Below are 24,369 nucleotides of genomic sequence, written 5' to 3'. Positions count from 1 at the left end.
GGGAATTACCAGCTCACCCAATAAAGCATGTGCTGCTTCTGCCTACTCATTTCACAGTGGTAAAAAGGCCAGTCTAAACTATAAAAAACATGGTTTATTTGTAGTTACAATACAGCTAGTTTCTAATATGTTTTGACCATTACGTCTGAACATGGGACAGCCATATGATCCCTGCATTTTCACATTACATATCTGGTTTTGCAGTTTTTAAGGAGGGACAATCTGACCCAGTTATCCCGGAGCCAAACTCCCTACCTTGTACTTCACTAGGGCATTTTTTTTTTTGTTTGAAGACATCAAGAGAGGGAAACTCCACCACTTCCTTTAGTAGTTTGTTCTAGTGGTTAATCACCATTGTTACTAAAAATGTGAGTCTCGTTTCTCACATAAACTTGTCTGACTTTTGCTTCCCAGCACCGCTTCTTTGTTCTGGTGTCCCTCTCTGTGTCCAGCAGAGCCAGAGTGAGAGTGCCTCAAGGTCAAATTCTAGTAAGCCTCCAAATTATTCTAGTAAGTATAATTCTTTATACAACTCCAACTTATTTTCTCCAGGAAAGTGGTGGACAAAATACTCCACACCAGCTGGGGAGGAATAACCCTTTTAACTTGAAAGAATTGGCCTCCACCCTCTCCTCCATCTCTGCCTCTGATTCTGTGGTAATTTTATGGCTGCAGCTAATTGAGAGGGAATCCCCTGCTGGAGGAAAGAAATGAAAATAGAAAAATCCTTCTCAGAAATAGTCACTGTGCAGCTAATCAAGCTGGGATTGCATTGCTGGGAGGAACCTCTCATAAATCAGGCCCACAGCAACCCATGGGAAGAGCATCTTTAATTCTGCAGAATAAGCTGGCTGACAGCGTGCTGTACAGATGCAATCCAGTTCTTATCTGGTATAGCAAAAGAAAATGCCTTAATGGGAGTTTAATTACAGGATTTTTTTTTTTAAATTAATCCTTTGCAATGCACATTTCAGCTAAAGCAGCCTTGCAATTAATCATCACTGTAACCAAAATCAAAGTCTGCCATCAAATCTGTCTCTGCTTCCATATTCCTTCTTGAACTCTTGTTTTAAACTGCATGGAAGAGGATACAAAATATTAAGGACCAGGAGGAGAGAATTCCTATAACTCGGTGTTTGTGTTGGGTGGTGAAGAAGCTGAAATTGCAAGCTGCAGCTATTAGCGTTTAACAGCAAGGAAATATCAACACACAATCACTGTTTGCTAATGGGCTTCAGCTCCCACTGACCTGTGCTCACTGGAGAATTAATGGGATGGTATTTAACATGACAGCAGCCCACTGTTTTGTAATCCGAAATGTCAGGGTCTTGTGACAAGTGATTAAACCTGTGACAGTCACTCCTCTGGCTTATCTCTAAAGTGTCCAAATGATATGGGTGCCCAAATCACCTCGAAATAAGGGAGAGAATCATTTGCAGCAAAATATTTAATAAGTATCCACCACAAGACAGTGTTTGTTTCTGGCTGTGTGGCCACCTCCTTCTGCACCGAGTTCAGCACATTAAATTGCCTCCTGCTGCCCCTGATCCATGTCCACGTGGCAGCCAGCAGAATGGACACTCACTGTAGCTTCGCCTAGTGTGTCCAGAATGATCCAATATAGGCTGACACCTCAAATACACAGCGATAAGGATATATTCTAACCATCCTATCAGAACTGGATCCTATCCAGTTCTGGACTGGAGAAATGTCTTCTATCCGAGTACTGAAGATGCAGACAAAAAAAAAGGAAGCTGGATAAAATTTCCCGCTGTGAAAAATCATAGATGCTGATTCCTGACCTTAATTAAGTGCTTTAGGTTTGAGAGTTGTTTTGTTTTGTTTTTTTTAAATGTCTGTGTGCTTGTGTCTAGGTACAGCAGCTCAGAGGATGTCATGAACGTAAGGATCAACCTGCCGAGTCATTATCTGGTGAGCTAGAAAACTGTCCCGTTTACGACTGGAAGAAGGCATTTCCCACAACAGCTTCAAGACTTGCTCTAGGTCAGGTGCCTGTGCAGTCCCCATCACTGCCTGCCCTGAGCTCTTCCCTCTCTTAGATGTATGAAGTGATCTGTGGCTCCATGTTCCCACCTTCTTTCAAGCGCTTGCCACAGTTTTTCCTTTGTCTTCTTAAATTCAACTCTTTTTTAGCTCTTTTAATTCAGAGGTGGTGGAACGTGGGGTCCTTTCCATCCTCTGGGAGGGCAGTGCAAGAGTCTTGCTGCTGTCGTGGACCAGTGCAGCTTCTCTAAAGAGAATTGGTATTTGACGTTGCCTTTAAGCACGGGATTTCTGCCCTCTCTCTCTGCATTCATGGGGATGTTTGAAGCTGTCTCTTAGTTCCTTTCTTGGGTATCTTGCTCCACAGTGGGAGGCAGCAGTTTGTGAACTAGCCATTTTGAAAGAATAACACACTGTGTATTGTCCTCTGTAACAGGCAGCGCATCTCCAGCATCAAAGGTGGAGAATCACAGGTGGCTTTTTCAAACATCAAGGCCCCATTTTTACTGTTATGTGCTATGGGGGATATTTGTATGGAGGAGACTTTAACTTAAATGTCAAGTGAAACATGAGCTGAGTACGTTCATGCGTGGCTCTGGAATACCCAAGAGCAAGTCTCTTGCTGATTCACTCCGTGGGAAACAGAGGAGATCAGAGCAATACGGCCCCTGCGCCTCCCACCTCCACGCAGTCCCAGAGCGCTTCCTGCTGAAGGCAGAGCGCCCCGTTCACTTGTATTTGCAGCTGATCGCCCCCTTTTTAAGGAGACCCTGATTGCATCAAAATCCAAAGTGTAGCAAACAGAGAGTGCAGCCGTTGGCTGCCTCAGGCCTCTTCCTGGTTTCCAGCTCTTTCAGGGAGTAAAATTGCGTCTTTGTCCTACTGTGCCTCATGAAGCTGCACTTCCTGCAGGGAGGGACAATTGCCTGTTGTTAAGGAATAAGCCAGTAGGGAGGCAGCTGAGTGCTCAACACCTTCTAGTACCAGGTCTGGGGCCTAATCCAAACTAGTAGAAAGCTGAGTGCTTAGATTAGGGCAGGATACCTACCTGCAGCTCCTGGGGGGAGCAATTGCCCCCCCCTGGTATCCACACCATCTCTCTAGTGGAGGTTTCTGTCCCTGCAGCAAGAGCAGCAGAAGCAGACACATCTGTCCCTCACGTGATTTTGTTGTTGTTTTTGCTTTTACAGCCTGGGTATTTTCTTAAAATAGAGCCTCTTATACCACCCCAGCACAAGTTGCCAGAACTCAGCAGGCACCCTGTTTTGTCTCTTTGGGTTCAAAGCTGCAGCATGGAAAGGGCAAAATGGGTCTGAAGTGAGCTGGTCAAGCTGAGCCCTCTGGGAAATGACAATCTAACCTGGGTCAATTCATGAAATCTCAGGATGGAATTTCTCACCTGTCCTAAATTTCTTATCACTTTGCCCTAGGCAAGGGCTGGAGGAGGACCTGTAGCTCTTGTCCCCTGCAATGAACGCTGCCTGGCTTTGAGCCACCTTGACTAGAGAGCTTGAACGGGCAGTGGAAAGGGGGAAAGGACACTTAACCTGCCTTTGGGAACTACTGTGGGATATTTCCAGTGTCTTTACATGCCAAAACGTGTGAATAGTTCTCATGTGGTCACGCCACTGTAGTGAGGGCCACTTCTCCCTTCTCTAAACACATCAGTAGAAAATGCGCTGGCAATGCCATTATGCCAACCAAGGTTGAGTCGAGCCGTCATAGACCACCATATGGGAAATACGTGCCCAGCTGTGACTCTCCAAGCATGTCTCATCCTGCTACTGCACTTTTTGTGGTTACAACTTTCCTCTCCCTTTGTCTTCCCACCAGAAGAAGGAAGCAGGCGAAAGGAATTCCCAGGGAACTCCATCTACTCCTCATCCCTTGCTGCCTTCCCTGGCTTTCTGTGGGAGTTTGTGTTTAGAAGTGTCACACCACCAGAATGTGTTTCTTGGTGGAAAACTTATATGCTGTGATGATATTTGGGGTAGGTTAGCAGTGCATGATGTAGCGGAGGGTTCAGCTGTGATCCATGTAGCAGAGGTCCTTCTCACCATGCTAAGTGCAATGCAAGGCACAGCCTCAGAAACAGCTGAACAATATCACAAATCTATTTTATTCCTGGGAAAGCTCCAGGAGCTCATTACAGGTAGTCAATTCCTGAGGTTTACTAGGATTAAGAAAAAGAGCAGCCGCTTCAAAAGACTGTCTGTAGACGCAAGTGATATGACAGGAATGCCATGGCTGCGTGCTGCCAGATTGCTCTAGTATTGACCTCCTTTGGTGGAACAGCCTCAAAAGGCAAAGTTGTCTCGTGTACCTCTAGGCCCCATGGATTCAGGTGCCTGAGATCTTTTCTGATGAGTCCAAACAAAGATTTTTTTTTCCCCCTTTCTGGTCAATAAGAAATGTATCGTAAACAACTGAAAACCATCAGTGATTCAACTAATGGAATATGTGTTTGATGTGCAGGCTCCCAGAACAGAGTAGCACCACTAAGGTCTAAGCAGCGTTGTGTGCGAGATCAGCCTTCCTCGGTGGGAGCCTGCTCCTTGAACAGCACTCCTGCTGCACTGGTGCTTCTCAAAGCTCTGGTTCTCATCCTCCTAGCTCCTGGGAGGATCCCAAGGTCACAGGAGAGGAAACATGCACGCCCATGCCACATTCATGGAGGAGGACAGCGGTAGGAACTAGAGCCCCGCGTTGGTCGTGGAGGGTCACTTCACCCTGCTTCTGAACTGGGCTTCCAGCATCACTCTGCCCGCCTACAGCCACCCTGCACACTCATCTGCGAATGCCTGCACTTTAGAAAAAAAGGAAATTGGAGATCTTGTAAATCACTGCTGCCATCAGACACTCTGTGCCTCAGCTCCTGCCCCAGGGTGCTGTGCTGATGCCTTCAAGTGGGCAGCACTAGAGATGGGAGAATGACAGGAGCACCATGGGACAAATGTTCGGGCGAATGACGAATTGTTTCCCAGTTCAACCGCAGCCACCTCCCCATCCCTTCTCCCCTGTGAGTCAAGGTCTGCCTACACAGGTGCTTTGAGACCAGCCTGAATGCCCCTATTCTTAGTGCACTGGTGGGACGGTGAGTTTGTACTGATGCACACCACCTTCCCCTCGATTTCTAGATTTTAGGGCGTGCAGACTGAGAGCAGCATGATGCTGTATGACTGAAGTGCCTGCTCACAATCGATGAGTAATAAAGACAGGCAAAGCTCACAGCCTGAAATCAGTGTTTTGTAAGGACTCCCGCACACGTTCAAGCAGCAAACATCTGTGGGGGGCTTGAAAGACAACCACCCCTTGCTGATCTTCAGCTGTAAGTTAGCAGAGTTGGAGGAACAGACGCTGCAACGTGCCACTGCCTCGCCAGCACGGTGTCCCTTGGCTCTGCTAGGGCTGGCGCAAGTCCGACATGCCTGCCGGGAGCACCCTTGCACCAGCTGCCCTGGGAGCAGGAGCCTCTGGCAGAGCAATGCAGCGCACAGCCAGGCCAGGCCGGAGATCCCTTGTGAGCCATCCTTGTCAGAAGAGGCATTTCTCAAACAAAACTTGGGAAAGGTTAGGCGGAAAGGCCTGGCTTTGATTTTTGTTTGTTTTGTTTTCTTAAGTTAAGCGAAAGAGCTGTAATCAATCTGGAAATACTCCTTTCAAATACGATGCCCCAGCCTCTTCCAGGCTCCTGAGCGCTCAGGGAGGAAGCCATCGGCAGAGAGGCTGAGTGCGATGCGCTTGAACTCCAGGGCCCGGGGAGGCAGGGACCCAAGGCCTGTCTGCACTCGTATCAGCCGATGTCAGCTGAAGTAGCTGGAGTTACTTGAAAGTGAGCCCATATAGGAACAGCCTCTTTCCCATATGAGACCGCCCTTTCCCAAGAGCACAAGCTAAATGAAAGAAGACTTTGTCCATACCTGCAAGGGTTTTGCTGGTATTTTGTTAGACTAGTAGATCTGTACCAGCAAACCTAGCGGAGAGGCAGTTTCTGTTGCAAAAGTTCCCGTGTAACAGGCTGTTTGCCATATCTATGAAGGAAATGAATGATGTCACTCAATTGCCTTTTTTCTGCCAGTAGAAAACTGCAGCGAAGACTAATACACAGCAGCATTGTATTGGGAAAAGTTTCCAATACAAATTTGACTTAGGAGAAGCCAAGGAGCTGCACTGAATCAACAGGATTTGTTTAATAATACCAGCATAATTCATCGCTTCAGGTACCGCTGAGATCTCCGAGCATGCCCTTCCTGCAGGACAAAGGTGAGCAAGTGCATGACACGTTACCATTCAAATTGTTTTTAACTCTCTCTCAACTATGTTTTTAAATAAATGACACTTTTGATATTATTTCAATCATCTACTTCAGTTTAAAGTTATTTGTGTATTTGTAGGGGTAGCATATGATACCCTTACTTTGACCATGAACTGCGGCCAGTGCTGGGGTGGAAGGCAGCCGTCCCAGCACAGAACAGTTTGGTGCACGACGGGAAGGCGGTAACAAGCTGGAAGTGACAGTGAAGTTTTATTTCATAAAGATGCTCAAGTGGGCGATGCCATCAGAAGGATACAAAGTAGAAGCCACATCCTGCCGACTTGCCTAATCCATAAAAGAGCTTTCAGTGTTTTCCCTTGGAGTAAAAGCTTTAAATTTTAATAAGCTGTAGTGTACTTTCACCGGATGTCATAAGCTGATACAAAGTTTAAATGGGGTTAAGTAAGTTGGGAGCCTAGGAGAAACAAACATAAGGGATGTAAACTATTTCTTCTCTTTTACAAGTTTATTTCCTTAGGATTATTTTGGAAAAAAAATGATATATTCAAATGATTATTTCTTCTCTGGGTGATTCAGACGTCAGTGGAGGGGGACAGCCCTGGAAGTAATCATAGGGCAACTGGAGCAGAAAGGACATGCAGTAAAAGTTGCATATAGAACATTAATGAGGTCTATTTATTCAGGTTACATTTGTAATGTAATAAATTTTAGGAAAGTTACCAAGTCACATACTTATGTGCCTGAATATGACCTGCACAAGCCTGTAAAACAAGGATTTGTTGAAAGACTCCTTACAAGGTCACCCAGCCCATCACCTACCCCAGGGCAGGATCACTTCTGCATAAGTCTTTCCGGCCCGACTTCTGCTCAGCCTATTCTTGGAGCCCTCAGATGGCGGAGAATCAGCACCTGCCGCAGCAAGCGATTCCAGCGCCTGCGGTCGTCACCTCCGAGAAACTTCCCTAATGTTGACAGCAGATGTGCCTCACTTCAGTTTGAGCCTGTTACTTTTTGTGTTACCCCTGGCGAAAAAGAAGGGCTCTGTTACCTCCTTCCTCTTTGCTGCTCTTTAGTGTATTTGCAGGTTGTTATCACTTCACTCTTCCCTAGGCAGCCAGCCCCAGTTGTTTCCTCTTTCCCCACAGGCCGGTCCTGCTGCTAGATATGCCGCACTAGACCAAATATTGTGCAGAAAAAAGTATGTGATGATGTTCAGAGGATAGACCTATTTTTTTTGTTTGTTTTCTCTTTGCAAAGGTTTGTTAAAGAGTTTTTCGGGCACGGGGCATGTGATGGTGTGCTCATAATGGGGTAAGAGGGGGGGATGCTAGTCTGTGTCGGGACCCACTCTCAGCCCTGGCTCTGCTGTGCCTGGGGACCCCAAGAGCACACAGGGGCTGTGCTTTGCTTGGCTCTACTTCTGGCTATGCTGTAGAAAACAGAGGTGCAATACTTTTTACTGAATGTGATGATTTTGTTTGCTTATATCTGTGCAGCCCACCAAAATGACTCTAAAATATTCCAAGCTAAAAGCATGAATCATTCCATTTTGAGCTTGAGAAGTCATTTCTGTACCCAGGAGCCATACACGCTCTCGGTGGAGTGGGCATAGTAACATGCGCTGTGCAATGGATTATATTTATGTGATTATACCCTGTAGGCAACAACCTGGTGCTTAAGAAATGAGTCACTCAGAAAGACCAAGGCAGAGAGAATCAGATTTAGTGATGATAAGATTAGCTTCCAAAAGATCTGCACTGAAGTAACCAGGATTTCTCCAAGATATGCTTGCCCTAATAGTCAATTAAACTCCACGTATAAGAATAGCTTATGTCATTTGATGGCTCCCTATAGTCTAAAGAAACAGTAACCACACAGAATGGGTACAGATGGGCAGGAATGCCAGGGAGGTGAGAGTAAAAACCCAGCTGGGCTGGTGATGACTGTGTTTGTCAGGGAGGATTGCCTGTGTGGAAGAGGAGCAGGTTCCTGGGAAATATATCTGGGGAAAAGGAAGAGCTGGGACATGAGAAATGCGTGCAGGGAAACAGAAGCAGGAAGAGGAAAGAACAAATGAGAACTGGCAAGTTGATAAAAGAACAAAAGGGCTTTGTCTCATATTAAAGGCAGCCAACTATACAAATAATTTTCCCATGTAAGCAATTACTGTAGCTACCCCAGGGATATTATGTGGTTGCAAATAGGAAGACAAGTTCTGTACAGCCATAACGGGTTCTCGCAAGTACTCCATCAGCGTGACTTGTGATGCTCTGGGCCATGTAAGGCAAGCAAAGAAACTCCATATTGATTGTGCAGATAGCTGCAATCCTTGTTTTAGAAATTGCCCATCTGTAAACAGAAGTAATCAGCTTGTGGAACGGAAAGAACAGCGGCTTCTAAAGGGAGGCAGGAGGCTTGATTTATTCCTCTTTCATGCTGTCAGTGGCTGTTGACAGCGGTCTCTGGCAATCAGTGGAGTCACGTAGGCATGAGTCAGGTAAAAATCAGACATAAGTCTTATATTCACTTTCAGCCTGATTTTCGCAAGTGCTGAGTGCAGACATCTCCCATTCAAGCCATTGCACTGTTTAACTTAATTCTGCTTGTAAGACAGAAACGCTTCTTCCGCCCTTACATCTTGAATTGCTTAACCAGGGCAGGCCAGCATCGTTGTATCTGCTTTCCAGAGAAGGAAACTGAGGCACAAGGATTGCTCCAGGATTTGCAGTAGCAGAGCTGGGAATATAAACCAAGTCTCAGAGACACCCAGGCCACCAAGAATCCAAATTCAGTTGGCTCTTCCTAACTGTATGGTTTGTGGCATGCAGTTTTTTTTCCAGTTCTTTGGGGAAAGTCACTTATGATTATGGATTTGTTGCAGACTCTAGGTTTTAAAGTCAAAAAATGTACCGACTCTTTTTACTGAAAATGCTTGAGCGGCTACTAATCTTTTTTTAGTGACAGTTTTCCAAGGAAAACGTTCAAGTTCAGCAGCAAATCCCATCTCTGGTGCTGGCAAGCGAGGGGGATGATTGTCATGCCGTGGAGTCCATATCGGATATGGCATTTCACCCTCTAGAATCAGTTTTGACAGTGGGTTACCCTGTCGAAACTGAGGCAAACTCATAACATGCAGCGAGTTAGTTCATGAGCTGGTCTCTTTTACTGGACTTTGTCAAGTGAGATCAAGTCATGACATTGATGGGATCTCAGCTTTACAATCTCGTATTGGCATTGCTCAGCTGTCCTTAGCCCTGGGTATAAATTTACCTTTTTTCCAGCTCTCCATTTACCGGCATAAACCTATCTCATTGCTTGTGCTCTAAGTGTTTTGACATCGACCGCTCCAAAATTAGAAACTGGGGTTATGGAAAACTTAATAACATTTAAGAAATGAAAAGCTGTCTTCTCCGCTGTCTCGTGCTGTGCTTTGTTCCTCCTCTGAAGAATTCCTTGCAGCTCACCACTGCCTGGAGGTGCACGTTCGGGACTGTGCCCCGGGAGGGAGGTGGCGCAGCTTGAGCCCTGGTCTAGCACTCCGGACATTTAGTGTATTCCCTGCCTACCGCCTCCCTCACAGATCCCAGGCGTGACCCTTTTGTGCCATCCCCGCCGTCTCCGCAGCCAGAGCTCGTGGCCTTTGCCTCACCTTTGCCAGGCTGAGGTTAAGGCTTAACTCTCCGGGGTGAAGAGCACACATACAGCACCCAGCATTTGGGCATCCCTTGTCTCAGCTCAGGTAATCCTAGTCCCTAGACTGATCCTAGATCCCAGCCCAGATCCCTAGCTGATCCTGCTGCTTTTGCTTCCAAAGAACGAGCATTCATTCATTTGCCTAAGCCCTTTCTTAAAGCCTCTTTTGAATTTTATTCTTTCTAAAAGGCAACATTTTACTCTTTAGCAGTGCCCCCGGATGCTACGCCATGGATGCTACGCCATGGGAGATTTTGTTACCTGTGAGTAGAGGTTTAGCTTTATTCTGTCACTTTTTCCAGCAGGAGCTGGGGCCACCTCTCCTGAACTGCAATGAAAAAATTTCTCCTCGTGGTACTGAGAACAGGCAGAAAGAGGGAGCCTGGAGGAGGTGGGGAGGGGACAAGGGAAGCGTGGAATAGGTTAAGGGAAATACAGCCAGAGAGAAAAGGCAAGGGAGCAGCTGATGAGAAGGCCCTCATAAAAAGCCCAAGACAAAGGAGGAGAGAGCCAGGGAGAGTATCAAGGGGAAGCGGGAGGAGGAGCAGCAAGATGCTACAGAACCTGAGTGGGAATGATGTGAAGTGGCTGCACGGAGGAGGGGAGTTTCCTATCTAAACCAGAGTGGTTTTCAAGTTGCACAACCGTCCCCGTTTACGAGAATCCAGTCCCTTTCTCCCTTCTTGCTGCGAGCACCTGCCAGAGGACCGAACTGTCGCAGGGCCTCCCGCCAAACGGGCGAAAGTGTACATTTCAGTGCTGCAGCCCAGACACCATCAGACCCCCAATTGCTCATCCGTTTCCAAGTACAGCCGAGTCATTTAGCTGGTGGGCAGAGAAGTAAGGGGCTCTTGCAATCCAGCCCTGCCCGGGCACCCTGCGGTGTAAAGGAAGCATTAATACTGCTGTTATTAGCACTGTTGTTTTCTTCTAATAAGAAGACGGTCATGACTCACTCCATTAAGAAACAAAAGCAAAGCTGTAATCTACTGAAAGGTAGTTGTTGGGCTGTTCAGCATTAGGTGTGTAAAAGGAGGAAGGTCAGCTGCGGGTCGGGTCTTCTCATACGCACCCTGTGCTTGGGACGGGGCAAACATCAGGTCTACCGCAGAGAGTTTATTTTCTGTACTGGTAAAATTTGCCCCCCTCCTTGAAACTTTTCAGCCAGGGGGAGCATGGGGAAAAGCTCTCTTTCACTCCCCTCCACATTTTGCTTGGGTTTCCTGAGAGGAAGTGATGCTCAGGCTGGCCCCCTGCTTCCTCCAGGGAGAGGAGCGCATTCGCATCTGCCTGGCAGCCGCCGCTGCGCCCAAGGTTCCCCCTGCGGAGGCAGAAGCGGCTCCGGAGCTGGGCGGCAGGAAGCGCAGGTTGGGCCCGTGCTGTGCCGCGGCCTTCCGGTGTGAGCACCAATAAATCACTTCACCTCTGCACGTGCTGCCTTCCCCACCTTTCCAAAAAGAAAAGGAGGGGGAGGGAGGAGACGAGAGTTGGCCTGCCCACGGGGTAAGGTGAAGCTGAAGTTTTTGACACCACTGTGGCAAACGCTGCTTCTCGCGGTGGAGAGCTGGTTGTGGCAGACACCGTGCCGACATGCGGGGAGCTCTATTGCAGCAAGGCGGATCCGGCCGGAGGCGATCGCCAGCTGCCCCCAACGGGCGGGTGCCGCGAAGGGAAAGAGCCGGGCTGCTGTGACAGCGGCAGCCAGGTGAAGCCAGCACCCACACTGAGCCGCTTTCGTGAACATCTGCACTACCCACAAGCTATTCTATTTTTGTTCTGTCTCGTACCCCGATTGACTCACAGGAGGGGCCAGGTTAGGAGGAGTGATCCGGGGGTTGCAGAGGGTTTGAAAGAGGAAGAGGAGGAGGTGCTGTGAAACTAGCACTAGGGCCTTCTTCCTATCAGCTCGCACATTTTCCTTGCACAGTCTCCGTTGTGTGTGTCTGTTTCAACTGCAGGGCAGGCAATTCGAGGCAGGGATGGCACTTCCTGCCTGTTATTGAGGTGAGCATACTTTCAAGGCACCATCAGAATAAATAACATCCCGCTCTCTGGCAGCTCCACTGTGATCTTTCCTGGCTGTTGTAGCCTGGATTGGACCTTGTCCTTTTGCCTGTCTTCTTCCAGGATTTCCAGCTCTCTTTTTGGTCATCTCAATTTACCTGCGAGGAAAGGGCAAGTGCCAAATCTCCTAATCCCTGTTTGTTGTAGTGATTGCTGGCCAGTGAGTGAGTCTCTGGTGTCAGGCTCTTTGCAGGTCTTTTTGGCTCACAATCTTACAACATAGAAGTTGGCTACAACAAAAGGGATGTAAGACCCCCGAACCAGCCACGCCAGGAGTTGTTCTGGTGCAGGTACCCCTCCCATTCCTGCCCCCTCCCGTGTAACGCTGACTGTGCCCTGCAGTGTCACCCGGTGTCCCCCTCGCTGTGCACCATGGCGAGGCCGCGCAGGGGCTGCGGGCCGGGCTGCCCAGTTCCGGTTCCCGGCAGCGGGGGCGGGCAGGGCCGCTTGTGCTGGGGCCGCCCGGGGGGGCTCACCGGGGGCGGTACGGGGAGCTGAACCCCCGGTGCAGCCTGGCCGGAGAGACCTGTCCAGCACCGCCTTCCTCCGCTCCTCCTCCTCCTCCTCCTCCCCCGGCACACTTCCCGGCTCCCGGCGCTAGCTGGGCAGGGGAGAGGTGATGACGGGGTGAGTCCCGGGCCGATGACTGCAGAATTTTTGCGGCGTTTTTCAGCTTCCTCTGCCTCCGAGCCTGACTAACGCAGCCCGCGCGGCGCCCCGGCCCCAGCCCCAGCCCCAGCCCCGGCCCCGGCCCCCGCCGCGCCGGGGAGGGAAGGGGGGGGGATCCCCCCGGAGGGCGGCGCGCCCGGCGGCGCGGGGCGGGGGATGCCCATGTTTGGAACGCGGGCGCGTCACTCGCCTTATATGGGCAGTGTCGTCAGGGCCCGGCCTCCCATTCATATAAATGCCCCGCAGCGGCGGCCGGGATTCCCTGCTTCGGCGAGCGCGGCGCGGCGTGTCCCCGCGGAGGCTCCGCCGTCCCGCACCCGCGCACTCCGGCGTGCCCCGCCAGGCGCCCGCGCCGCCGGCTCCGGGACGCTGCCTCGCCGAGCGCCTGCTCCGGCTCCTGCTCCTGCCTCGGCGCCGGCCGGGAAGACCCGCTGCTACGCTCGCCCGGAGCGGGCGCGCCCGCGGCCAGCATGAAAGTCACGTCCCTCGACTGCCGCCAGCTGAGGAAGCTCCTGCGGAAGGAGCCCTCCCGCTGCCTGGTGCTGGACTGCCGGCCCTACCTGTCCTACTCGGCCTCCTGCCTCCGCGGCTCCCTCAACGTCAACCTCAACTCGGTGGTGATGCGGCGGGCCCGCGGCGGGGCCGTGCCCCTCCACTTCGTGGTGCCCGACGCGGCGGCCCGCGCCCGGCTGCTGCCGGGCGGCGAGGGGGCGGCGGAGGCGGCCCGCCTGGCGGCCGTCGTGGTGCTGGACCAGGGCACGGGGCACTGGCAGAAGCTGAAGAAGGACAGCACGGCGCAGATCGTCCTCAACGCCTTGCTGTCCAGCCTGCCGGAGGCCGGCGCCAGGGTCTGCTTCCTGAAAGGTGAGAGGCGCGGCGGGGAGCGGGGCCGGGCGCGGGGGCTGCGCGAGAAGGGGCCGCGCAGGCTGCAGCAAGCGGCCCGGCTCGGTCGCCGTCTGCGAGGCAAGCGCGGAGCGAAGGGCGCCGGGCGCGGAGCGGGGGTGCGGCGGCCCGCGGGGTCCCCGGCCCGCTGCTCCCGGCAGCCGCGGCCCCGGCCGGGCCGGCGAGCGGCGTGTTAAACTGATTATTGATGGAGGGCAGGGAGGTAACGCCGGGATTTCATTTCTCTTCCACCCACTGGAAATAAATCCCGGATAGACTCTGCGAGCTGAGCCGAAATGCCTTTCCGCTCACCCCCGCCGCGCGTTTAAGAGGCTGACGAAAAGCAAAGACCAGCAGGGAAGAAGGACAAAAGTTGCAGATTATCAAGGAGGGAGGGGGAAATCAGGGACACCGGGGCTGCGCGGAAAGTCAAGTCAGCCACGACGGGTCAGCTAACTCGCCTTCCTGCCAAGGAGAGCGCCGGGGCTCCTCGCTCTTGCCTCGTCCGTCGGGGCGGCCCGCGGTGGGCGCCCCAAAGCGGGGAGGAGGGGTGTCGGGGCCGGTGCCTCGACCGAGGACGCAGGTTTGTCTCCATCGGGCGTATCGAGGCTGGCAGAGGGGAAAAAAACCTTAGTTGCTACTCCGGGGCTTGCTGGAGGCATAAATCCTTCTCTTTCCTCCCCCGCCCCGAAACGTGTGTCTATAGCCCCTGGATTGCATTTTTTATTTTCCTTCCGTGTAACGCGGGGATAATAAATCAATAAAAAAGAGCAGCCCGCCCTTTCTTCTGCCCTCCCCTGCGTTTCTGCTTGCAGCTCCTTTGTCCTTTTGCCCTCTCTGCTTTCTAAACGCTCCCCTCCCTCCCTCGGCCGCCCCTCTAGGGCCGGTTAGCGCCCGCCGAGGAAAGACCAGACCCCACGTGTCGAAACGCGCCTGGGGCCTGGGCTCCCGGCCGCATGCAGCGGGAGCTGGCAGACAGAAGCCCCCCTCCCCATATCTGTGGGGCACGGGGAGGTTACAAATAGAGGAGAACATCAGGCGGTGTTTCTTGAATAAGCTCTGTGCATTTCCTCACGGACCAGAATTAAGTCACTTCTATTTTTATTAAGATCATACGAGGCTTTTTTTTTCTGATCTGCCCAGTGTGTGCCCCTGCCCCAGGAGCCAGCACCAGGGTGCCACAGCCGTCCCCAAGGCACCATTTCTGCCGCCCCAGGGCAGGGATGCCTGCAGCGTGTTGGGCCAGGCAAATCTTTAAGGACCCCATTGATCTAGGGCTAAAGTAGCACCTCAAAGGTCGCCCTGGGAAGTCTGTGGCAAACCAGAGACTGAATTAAGCTCTGCTGACTCTCAGCCTGTTTGTTCAGCTACCAGATCTTCTTCCTCCTAATGTACTGGCCTCCCTCTTTGAAGTGGTGACTGTGGCTGTGGGCAGTTCATCTGGGGTGGAGTTTTAATGTAGGCTCTGCTTTTTATCTTTTTGTTTATTGCAAAGCATCTTACTTGAAAGACTGTCGATTTGAGGGTAAAAAAAGACTTCCCCGTACTTAGTGGCTGAAGAGGTTCTTCCTTTTCTGCCCCGTGCCCTTTGTTTTGTGGGAAACGCCAGGGGCTGCAGGATCAGGCCCCGAAGCACCATTTCAGACCCGGTGTGGTGCGAGGGGCCGTGACTCAGTGGGCAGCACCGCTGATTCACCAGGGCTGCAGACCCCAGGAAGTCGCTGTGGTTCAGGGCAGGACTCCGCTGAAGCGGTGGGGAAATAAGTCACAGCAAAGTGTGAGGCGCTTCTCGGAAAAGCGCCTCTGCAGCAGACGCTGCCGGCAGCACGGCCTTGGCTGCCCGGCGTGCGATGGCTCACGGTGCCCAGCTCTAGTTCTTACTCTGCAAATAGAGAGAAACTCCCTGAGGCTCCCCATTATATTTCCGTTGTCTCTCAGCGTGGGGGAGCCGGGGGCTCTGGGGTGGAGGTGGTTGTCCCTCGGCAGCGCAGGGAGGCAGGATGTGAGCAAGGCCCCGCCAAGCAGCCCGGCGTGGGGGACCGAGCCCCGGAGGCAGGCAGCGCTGAGCAGCGGCAGCCGCCGGGTGGCCCGGCCGAGGCCTGCCTCGCTTCCTAGCTGCTCTGGTTCCGTGTGTCACTTCTGTCACCCGGGCAGGGGCTATTTCCCTCCATGGGTGTTCAGCCTGGCAGCGTAGGTGTGACTGTGTGGCAGGGCAAGAGCATGCAGGAGGATTAAAATAGTGTATCGTGCCTTCACGCCAACAAGGATTCTGTTATTTATTGATTAAAAGTGAACCCGAACCCAGCTCTTTGTGATGAGCAATCCGGTATTTGCAGAAATGACCTCCGGGAAGCTAGGTTGAGCAGGGAGGGGGAAGAGAGGAGCTTGCTGGAGGCCGGGATGAGAAGATGACTCACTGCAAGGAGGGCCTGCGAATATCCTGATCCCCAAGGCTTGTGATTAACCATTCGCCAACTGCCTGCAGAAGCTGCCCCAGAGACCTGAGACATCCATGTCTGTTTGAACACACACGCTGATTTGGCTCGGGCAGACTTCTGTGTTCATTCGGGAGTGAAAACAACAGCGTGCGGTGTGAATGGAGATAATGGCTATTTATAGAAATCATGCATTTTTCCTTCGTGATGGTGGAGGTTGCGGGGAGGGGGAAGATAAGGTCAGCTATTCAAAATGAAGGGATTTAAGAGTCCAGCCCAGGACAGGCAGTTTCAGATCAGGGCAGCAGAGGAGTCTGAGGAGCTTGTTATGTTGGCTCTTTACACCACAGTGGTTTATAACCCCCTGAAGAGTCCGTTCCCGTTTGTCACGTTGCCACCTGACCCACGGGGTGGCACTAGGGCGAGCTGGCTGGCAGCCCTGGCTGGGGCCCTGCGTGGGGAGAGGTGTAGGTGCCCCACGCTGGGTGCCTGCAAAGGCCCCTGCTGGCCTCTGTCATGGAAAAAAACCCTCCCATCACCTTCGGTGGGCTTTGGATCAGGCGGCGCTATTGCAACACGGGGACCCCGCGGTAAGGCTCTGAGTGGGCGACGATAGCGCGTCATGAATTTCAGCACGCATCTGTTCAAACATTGCAAACCTATGAGCCAGCCACGTTACGGGGCTGAAATGTCAGAGGTAGCTGCATCTGGGCAGCCCTGGCAGCCGGTGGGGGGCTGACGGTTTCTGCGGTGGTGTTCAAACCTTCTGCACTTCCTTTGTTTCAAAACCATTCCTAGTAGTGGGGCACCTGTGCTGCCATTGCTTATCAGCGCGAAACAGTTGCAGATTAATGAATCGGGTCAGAGCGTTTGCTTTCAGAGCCTTGCTTACTCGAGGGCCACGCTCCAGAGGATTATTGAACGTAGTTATTTCAGAGCTTTTGCCGTTTACTTTTGTGAAAATCACAGGTGGCAGACACGCAGCCCCCAAATGACTTTTCCGGGCTGTTGGGGCTACCTGGCTTATTCACATTCATTTTGGAGATCATGTGCTTCTGTGCAGCCTGTTCCTAGTCGGGAAATAGGTGACAATTTAGCTGACGGCAAACTTTGAGTAACAATGTAGTAATAGGATTAATTCCTTTTCATTAGCAGTGTGCTGAATGTACTTAGCCATGCAGAATAGCTCATTTGGGGCTATTCAGTTGTCAAACGCTGTCACAGGATTTCATTAAGTTTTATAGCTGTTATTTAATAGATTTGTTTTGGTGGGACTGTCTTCATTAACTTGCTGTCTTGTGCATTGTCATGATTGATGACACCTTTGCAAGCGTCCCCCTCTTGTGCTTATGTCCATTCAAAACTGCAAAAAAACATTTTTATGTTGTCACAATGTGTATAATAATAATAGATTTAAAGAGGATGAATACTGTACATACAAATCTGCCTCCATCAGTAGAACTAATGCGCATGTATAAAACATGAAGGAGGGAGGTTGGTCCCCACTGTACTGGAGTTAATGTTTGCTAGGCTCAACAGATATACATTTGCTAATGGTTTTAATCAGTATCCATTGGCTTGTAGCAAGTTAATAATTAATAATTGTCAGCTGCATCAGAGGTTTTTTTGGGTGCCTGAAGCCTTTTAAGCAAACCGGCTTCCCGAAGGGCATGTTATTCTTCATTAACCCTCCGGGGGCTGATCACAAGGAGCCACTGTCCTGCTTCATTACAGGCACCGAAGTTTCATTTCTCCTCCACTTTAATGAAGCCAGTTGTTGGAAATGCAAACGTTTGTATTTCTTTTTCTTGTCTTCCCTAGGGGGATATGAAACCTTTAATTCGCAATATCCTGAGTGCTGCGTGGATGGAAAACTCATTTCCCTAGAGAGAAACGAAACGGAGAGGAACCTCGCCAGCCTCTGCGAGCAGCCGAGCGCCAACCACAAACCGGCGTACGACCAGGTGTGTGCTGGGGCGCTGCTTCCTGCGCGGCTGCCCCTCGCGGGCTCGGGTGCCGCCTGCCTCCCGGGGCCGCCCTGTGCTCGGCCCCGCAGGAGCCGGGCCGGCAAAGGGGACGGGGTCCGAGATCCCTCCCTGCTTTTAATGCTGTCCCCTGGAAAGGCGCTCAGGCACTGGAGGTTTTTCCACCTCCCCAAAGACAGATGTGTGATAGCTTTTGTGGAACGTGGGACTAATAATACCTCTCCGTGTTTCCCTGGACCGAGAAGCGGCCAAGTTTTGGTGGGACAAACCATTGCAATGACTGCAGAGGCGCTGGGAGACGTGACGGCTCTTGCCCTGGCAGTGGTCAGGGAGGGTCGGTGAGCTCCCCTTGCCCAGCAGGCCCCATGCTCGCTAGCACGGGCTGTCAAAAGGCGTCGCAGCCCGGGCTGGGTGAAGACCCCTTTGGTGCTGCCGGTCAACACCTCCTCCGACCGGCTTCAAAACCAGGCCATGGGCAGAGGGAAAAAAGCTCCATCTAGCCCAGCTCCTGCGTTTGCGGTCCGCACCTGGCAGGCAGCAGCAGGGTCTTGGCTGTGAGCGACACGCGTCTTTCCCAGCTTTTCGGCACCCCGGGGAAGCCCTGGGGGACCGTGCCCCGGCGCGAGGGCTGCGGCAGCCCTTTCCGCGAAGCGGCCGCCGCTGCCCCGGAGCCACAGTGGCGCGAAGGGGAAGCGGAGCCCTGGGGCCTCCCCGGGGTTTCCGCGGGGAAATCCTCGCTCCACCGGGGCAGGGCCTGTGCCCGGGGACATCAGCCCACCCTGGAGGCGCCGTCCGCCGGGGCGAGCGGTGGCGTTTCCGGCGCTCGAGGAGCTGGGGCGAGCCCCCGGGCTGCGGGACGGGCTGAGCGGGTCGGGGCCGCGAAAGCCCGGGGAGCCGCCGGCAGCGCTCGTGTGCATCATGGAAAGTTACCTGCCGGGTTTGAAACGCTGATGTCGGGCGGCAGCGGCGGCGCTTTCTTTTTTTGCGGTCTTGTCATCTAGCCTTTCCTTGCTTTGAGAAAGGAGGAACTGAGATTACATCTGCGCGCGGTGGGCGGCCCCGCAGCCACGTCACTCGCCCCACGCTGGCGCCGGTGCTGGGGAGGGCTCAGTGCCACGGCAGAGAGCAGGTGCCCCCCAGCCCGCTGGGGGGCTCGGAGGGGCCCTTATGAACGGGGTGCTTGGCTTCTGCCTCGGGAGGTGGAGGGGGCTGAGCCCCGTGCGGGGCGTTGCAGCCGCCTTCTTGCCCACCCGCCCGGTCCCACATGCTGAGCATCTGCTCCCACCTCGCGCATGTCTCCGTGAAGCCCCTGGGGGACGAAGCCCATGTGTGCGAGCGCTCGGGGCGCACCCTGAGCGGCAGCACCCTACAGAAAGCCCAACGTGTCCCGTACACGAGTGGGCCGGCTCCGACTGCGTACCTCACAGATGTGGACAAGCAAATGAAAAGCTTTTTCCTGTGTGGGCTTTGCCCTGACAGTGATTCACCAGCCAGTAAGACCAGGAGCTAAAAGCGTCCCACAGGGAGCAGGCACCCACGCAGGCCCCTTTGCGCTTCCCTGTTTGATCCTAGCACTTGATGGCAAACGCCGCTCTTAAAAAGAACAAGGTGTCTGAGTTATGCCTTCCTGCTCCTCTTCCAGGGTGGTCCAGTGGAAATCCTGCCTTTCCTCTACCTTGGCAGTGCCTACCACGCTTCCAAGTGCGAGTTTCTCGCCAACCTGCACATCACAGCCCTGCTCAACGTCTCCAGGAAAAGTTCGGAGTCCTTTCAAGACCAGTATTGCTACAAGTGGATCCCGGTGGAGGACAGCCACACGGCAGACATCAGCTCGCACTTCCAGGAGGCCATTGATTTCATCGGTAGGTGCACTAAATCCCTGGCAGACTTACAGAATCACTGACGGCTTCCCAAAGGTCGCTTTGGACTTCAGTGGTACCTTTCAGCTGGCATCCCAGAGCAGGGCTTGACCATGCAGCCTTTGCAATTGATGCAAGAAGATAACAATCTCGGGGATGATCCCTCTGTAGGGACTAACGGGCTTAAGTAACCATGCTCAAGATGTGCGTGGTGCTGTGTGGTTTAGAGGAATAAAACCTGGGGATAGCTGGTGGCTTTCTATGGCCTAACCCCTTCTGCCAGGGCCACCGGAAATAGTGTTGAGGTAACTGAGTGTCCAGACTTCTGTTGCTGCATTTAAAATCCCAAAATTCAAATAAGCAGTATGAAAACCAAGGGCCCTAGGGAAAGGGAAACCAAATCTTTACTGCTGTGCTTTTTTTAAATATGTGTTCCTCCAACCAATATAGTTCTTAAAACCCTTATTTTTCGGTATGTCCCCACATGGGACTGCAAAAGCTCAGGCTTCCTCCCCTCTCCAGCATCTGTCCCGGCAGAGGACTTCCAGTAGGGAAGGGAAGAGAGGGGCCTTTAGAGTGAGGCTGCTCTCTTTCCCTCTGCTTCTCCAGCCTTGGGAGGCAGAGGAAGGAAGATACCTCCCTCCTCCTGACTGCCATGGGGCAGACAAGGCAAGTTAGCAAGTCAGCTTTACTTTCTTTTCAAAGCAAATGTAGGTGCAACTTCAGCACAACGAGGACCAAAGAGATATGGTTGAATAACGCCAAAGTCTATTGATTGTAAAGAAGAAAAGCATGTCCTGGCTCCCTGGACTTGGCTTTCAGGCCCTGTGGAAAGACGGGTGGAAGTGGCTTATTGCCTTGTCGTGCTGGGATACCCTGGAGCCAGGCTTGTGCAAATCCAGCATCTCCCCTTATCGCAGACCTGTTTACATTTCTCCTTTGAGCATGCCAGCAACTCATCCTTTAATTGATACCCTGCTGCAAAAAATCAGGAGGCCTGTAGAAAACCTTGGGCCCCCTTTCTCCTCTCCTCTGCACAGGCTCAGGCCCTGGCACCCGCTGGGTGAGCCGCTCGCCTGCCCGCCATGCGGCACTGCTGCCACCATGGGCACGGGGCAATTCAGTGGGGTGGAGCAGCCAGGCTGTCGAAATCGGTGGGGCTGCTGTGCAGGATCGTGTGAGAGCCGCACAGTAAAAACCCAGTTACAGCCTCTCCAGACCTGCCACTCAGCTGAGTTTGAGTCCTCCGACACTATAGGCAAAATGGCAAAACACCTGTTGACTCAAGGGTGGTCTCTTAGGCCTTTCTCTTCCTGGAAAAGGACTTTTTTCGGTTTTCAGGGAGACATTAATTCATGGGAATTTTCTGTCCTGTCCCCATACCCTTCGGATAGTCATTGAGTCACTGGGAAATCTTCCCAAAATTTGGAGGATGGTTTTAGTTTTCACTTTTTCTTTTAAAGTTGGGTGTATGGTATGGATTCAAATCCATGTCTTATTTTGAACGGTAGTTAAATATAGCTGGCCATGGTGGCACTGGCCCCCCAGCACACAATCAAAGACAGGCAAATGATGACTTGCTCAGCTCCATGTCATTTTGGTGCCGCACAGTGAGCACCGCACTCAGCACATTGCTCCATAAATTGGAGCTTGAACATATTGCTCAAGGCAAGGGACCAGAGAATGTCTATTTTTGCACTATATTTTTGTGTGGAAAGGACTTATTTTTAAGCACATTCTCTTTAATCTAATAACAATGATCGTGCTGTGTGAGTAACCACAGTGGCTCCTGTTGTGTAAAATGGGTGCTTTGCATAAGCCTTTTATATCCTGACTTAAGTCCAACCATGCTTTAACCAGGCTGTAATTAGCAGCTGCCTACTAGCTCTTGTGTGCTTTGTGGCAAGGGCCGGGAAGAGAGCTCAGCATCCCACCCACAGGCACCCGCCAAGGGCACAGCTCCTGGCACTGCTGCTCAGTGCCTAACCTACCAAGCAGAGAGCTAGGTTCAGACTTTACAGAAAAGTGGGGTTTTTCTGAGCAAAGCTGGCAAGAGGAAGCCAGTTCTGCAGCTCTTGCCTCTGAAATTCCTGATTGCAGGACAGTTGGCCAGGCCTGGGGCTGCGCTTTGAGCCCCAGGCACAGAAAACATGGTACAGCAAATAGAAGCCTTGCCCAGGTACCTGATGTTTGTCTTACAACACTCTGAAAAGTGAATTGCTCAAAAGTAGAAATTGGCAGGTTGGAGGGAGATGGGGAAGGACTTTCCTAAAGACCGAGATGGAACCGGTTCAGGATTCAAAGATCCTGAAAGAAAGTGTCTGGCACTTGGGTCCACCTTGAGTTTGGCTTTGTCCCCTCTCTTTTCATCTCTATGTTGTTCTTGGTATCGAACAGAAGAGTGGTGGACTGGCTGCGTGCCCTGTTGCACCTCCAGCATTGCATGTGTGTCCATTGGGGATGGAAAGGACACTGCAAAACTGACATCTGCAATGTGTATTTTTTTCCCTAGATTATGTCAGGCGAGCAGGGGGCAAGATCCTGGTACACTGTGAAGCTGGGATTTCACGCTCTCCCACCATCTGCATGGCATATCTCATGAAAACAAAGAAGCTCCGCCTGGAGGAGGCCTTCGATTACATCAAGCAGCGTAGGAGTCTGATCTCGCCAAACTTTGGTTTCATGGGCCAGTTACTACAATATGAGTCAGAGATCTTGTCTTCCACTCCCAGCCCCCCTGTTGCCTCGTGCAAAAGAGAAGCTGTGTCTTTTTTTGCAGAAGAACTGACGTTGGGCAAAAATTTTGAAGGCTCGTGTTTCGCCTTTCCTACCTCAGTCTTGAGTTCTGTGCCCATCCACTCTCCCGTCCATCAGCTGAAACTTAGCCCAATGACCGCATCCTCGTCCTGCTGAACCCACCGGGAGCCGGAGTTGATGCAGTCCTCTGATCCTAACTGTGACACCAATATGAACATTTCATGACCGTGCAATAGAGAAACCTCATGGACTTCGCCTGAGACAGAGGAGTCATCATGGGTGATACTTGCCATATGCGTATGCTGACTGTAAGATCTGAGTGCTCTACATGTGGCAGGCTTTCTGAACTTTTACTGTCCTTTTTAAAGAAAGTGTTTTTCTAGGTTTTTATCCACAGCATGTGCACCCACTACTGTATTTCCAGATTCTCCTGGAGCAATGAGAAATCCGTTCAGTATGTTCTCAGTCCCCATCTCCTTCCCTTTTTGTTTTTTAAAAGAATCTTATTTAAAGTTTCAAGCAATAAATGGCAACAGCAGGAAAGAAAGCAAAACGAGAAGCACAACCCTTGACACTTTAGAGGTGGTGAGAGTCAATACCCGTTTTGCTTTTTCTCCAGCTTTCCTCCCCCCTCTTTGTTTCATGTTTCAGGGAGCAAACAGCCAGGGTGGGAGGGAGCTCCTTTCCCAGGATACTGTTGCACAGCCAGGTGAAAATCCCCTCTCTCCTGCTCTGTCCTCTGAAGTGTCAGGTATTGCCCACAAGGGTAACTGGATACCAAATTAGATGGACCGTGGCTCTATTCAGGTGTGGCATTTCCTGTACTTCCACGTTTGCCTTTGTACTGGATGTGCTTTTAGCTAAAGCAGGGAGCCTTAAACGAAGCTATCAGGCTCCCCTGCTGAGCTATTATACTCCCATCTGTTATTTAAGAACAGCCCTAGAATACTTGAACATGTCCACAATCCTCATCCAAGTTACTTCCCACCAGATGACACTGTAACTGCTGGACTGTACACCAAAAACCTGACAAGCGCAGCTCCAAGCTGCCTCTCCTCCCCGGCTCACCCCAGGCGTTTCTGCCGTGTGCAATGTGCGTGTGTGGCAAAGTGGTCTCGTCCCGTGCTTCGTGGCTTGCTCTGTGCGTGTGGTCGCCCCAGCCAGCCTGCCTGTGCGAAAATTGGTTTCTCGCTCTTGCGTTGAGTTGCTGTGTCTGCAGGGAGTTCAGAACATGCTGCTCTCCTTGTCTCTTGACCTCTTTATTTTTTTTATATGTAATACGTGTGGGAAATGGCAATAATTTCCAGAAGATCTCGTGAATGTGAAAGAAAACCTGCGATGGTTTTTATGGAGTGTAAGAATAATAAAAGAAGAAAAAAAAATGCCAGGAAAAGAGAGCTATGTGTCATACTTGGAGTGAGCTGGGGCTGCACATATGCTTTGGTTGGGCTCAGCGGCAGGAGAGGTCATCCGAGAAAAATGCCGCGGCCCAAAGAGCTGCGAGGCGGGAGCAGGGGAGGGTGAGCACCAGCGGGTTCAGTGCCGGGGCCACCAAGGTGCGGGTCTGCAGGGGGAGAAGGTGAGGGGGAGGACTTTTTTTTTTTTTTTTTAAAACAGAATGACATGAGTCATGGTGGCGTCACTTCCCGGCGGCCGGGCAGCCGCTTCTGTTTTGATTCATGTGTGTTTTTATATAAGATTTGCCATCTTGCCGAAGATGAAAATCTGAAGCAGGCACAGCCCCC

General features: G+C 51.8%; 1 protein-coding gene and 1 long non-coding RNA gene across 2 annotated transcripts; both read left to right on the top strand.

The window, feature by feature from the left end:
* The first annotated feature begins 401 nt into the window (after nt 1-401).
* On the top strand, nt 402-6,325 carry LOC138067776 (uncharacterized). The gene is made up of 3 exons (XR_011142116.1): nt 402-510; nt 1,875-1,932; nt 4,480-6,325. It is a non-coding gene; the product is annotated as an uncharacterized lncRNA (long non-coding RNA).
* A 6,646-nt stretch (nt 6,326-12,971) lies between these two features.
* Nucleotides 12,972-24,017, top strand: DUSP5 (dual specificity phosphatase 5). Its single transcript, XM_068949647.1, has 4 exons — nt 12,972-13,570; nt 17,845-17,987; nt 19,651-19,870; nt 22,380-24,017. Exons 1-4 carry the CDS (start codon nt 13,177-13,179, stop codon nt 22,778-22,780), a joined length of 1,158 nt encoding a protein of 385 aa, XP_068805748.1. The 5' UTR covers nt 12,972-13,176; the 3' UTR covers nt 22,781-24,017.
* The last annotated feature ends 352 nt before the right edge of the window (nt 24,018-24,369 follow it).

This window comes from Struthio camelus, chromosome 7 (assembly GCF_040807025.1).
Source record: "Struthio camelus isolate bStrCam1 chromosome 7, bStrCam1.hap1, whole genome shotgun sequence".
Classification (NCBI taxonomy): domain Eukaryota; kingdom Metazoa; phylum Chordata; class Aves; order Struthioniformes; family Struthionidae; genus Struthio; species Struthio camelus.
Note: the sequence above shows the minus strand (reverse complement) of the source record. Positions and strands in the feature narration are given on the sequence as shown.

What these genes read in the sequence shown, in the direction of transcription:
- DUSP5 (XM_068949647.1), top strand. Translation starts at nt 13,177, where the DNA reads ATGAAAGTCACGTCCCTCGACTGCCGCCAGCTGAGGAAGCTCCTGCGG. An exon ending in CAGGGTCTGCTTCCTGAAAG is followed by an intron (nt 13,571 to 17,844) that starts GTGAGAGGCGCG and finishes TGTCTTCCCTAG; the next exon opens with GGGGATATGAAACCTTTAAT. An exon ending in GGAGGCCATTGATTTCATCG is followed by an intron (nt 19,871 to 22,379) that starts GTAGGTGCACTA and finishes TTTTTTCCCTAG; the next exon opens with ATTATGTCAGGCGAGCAGGG.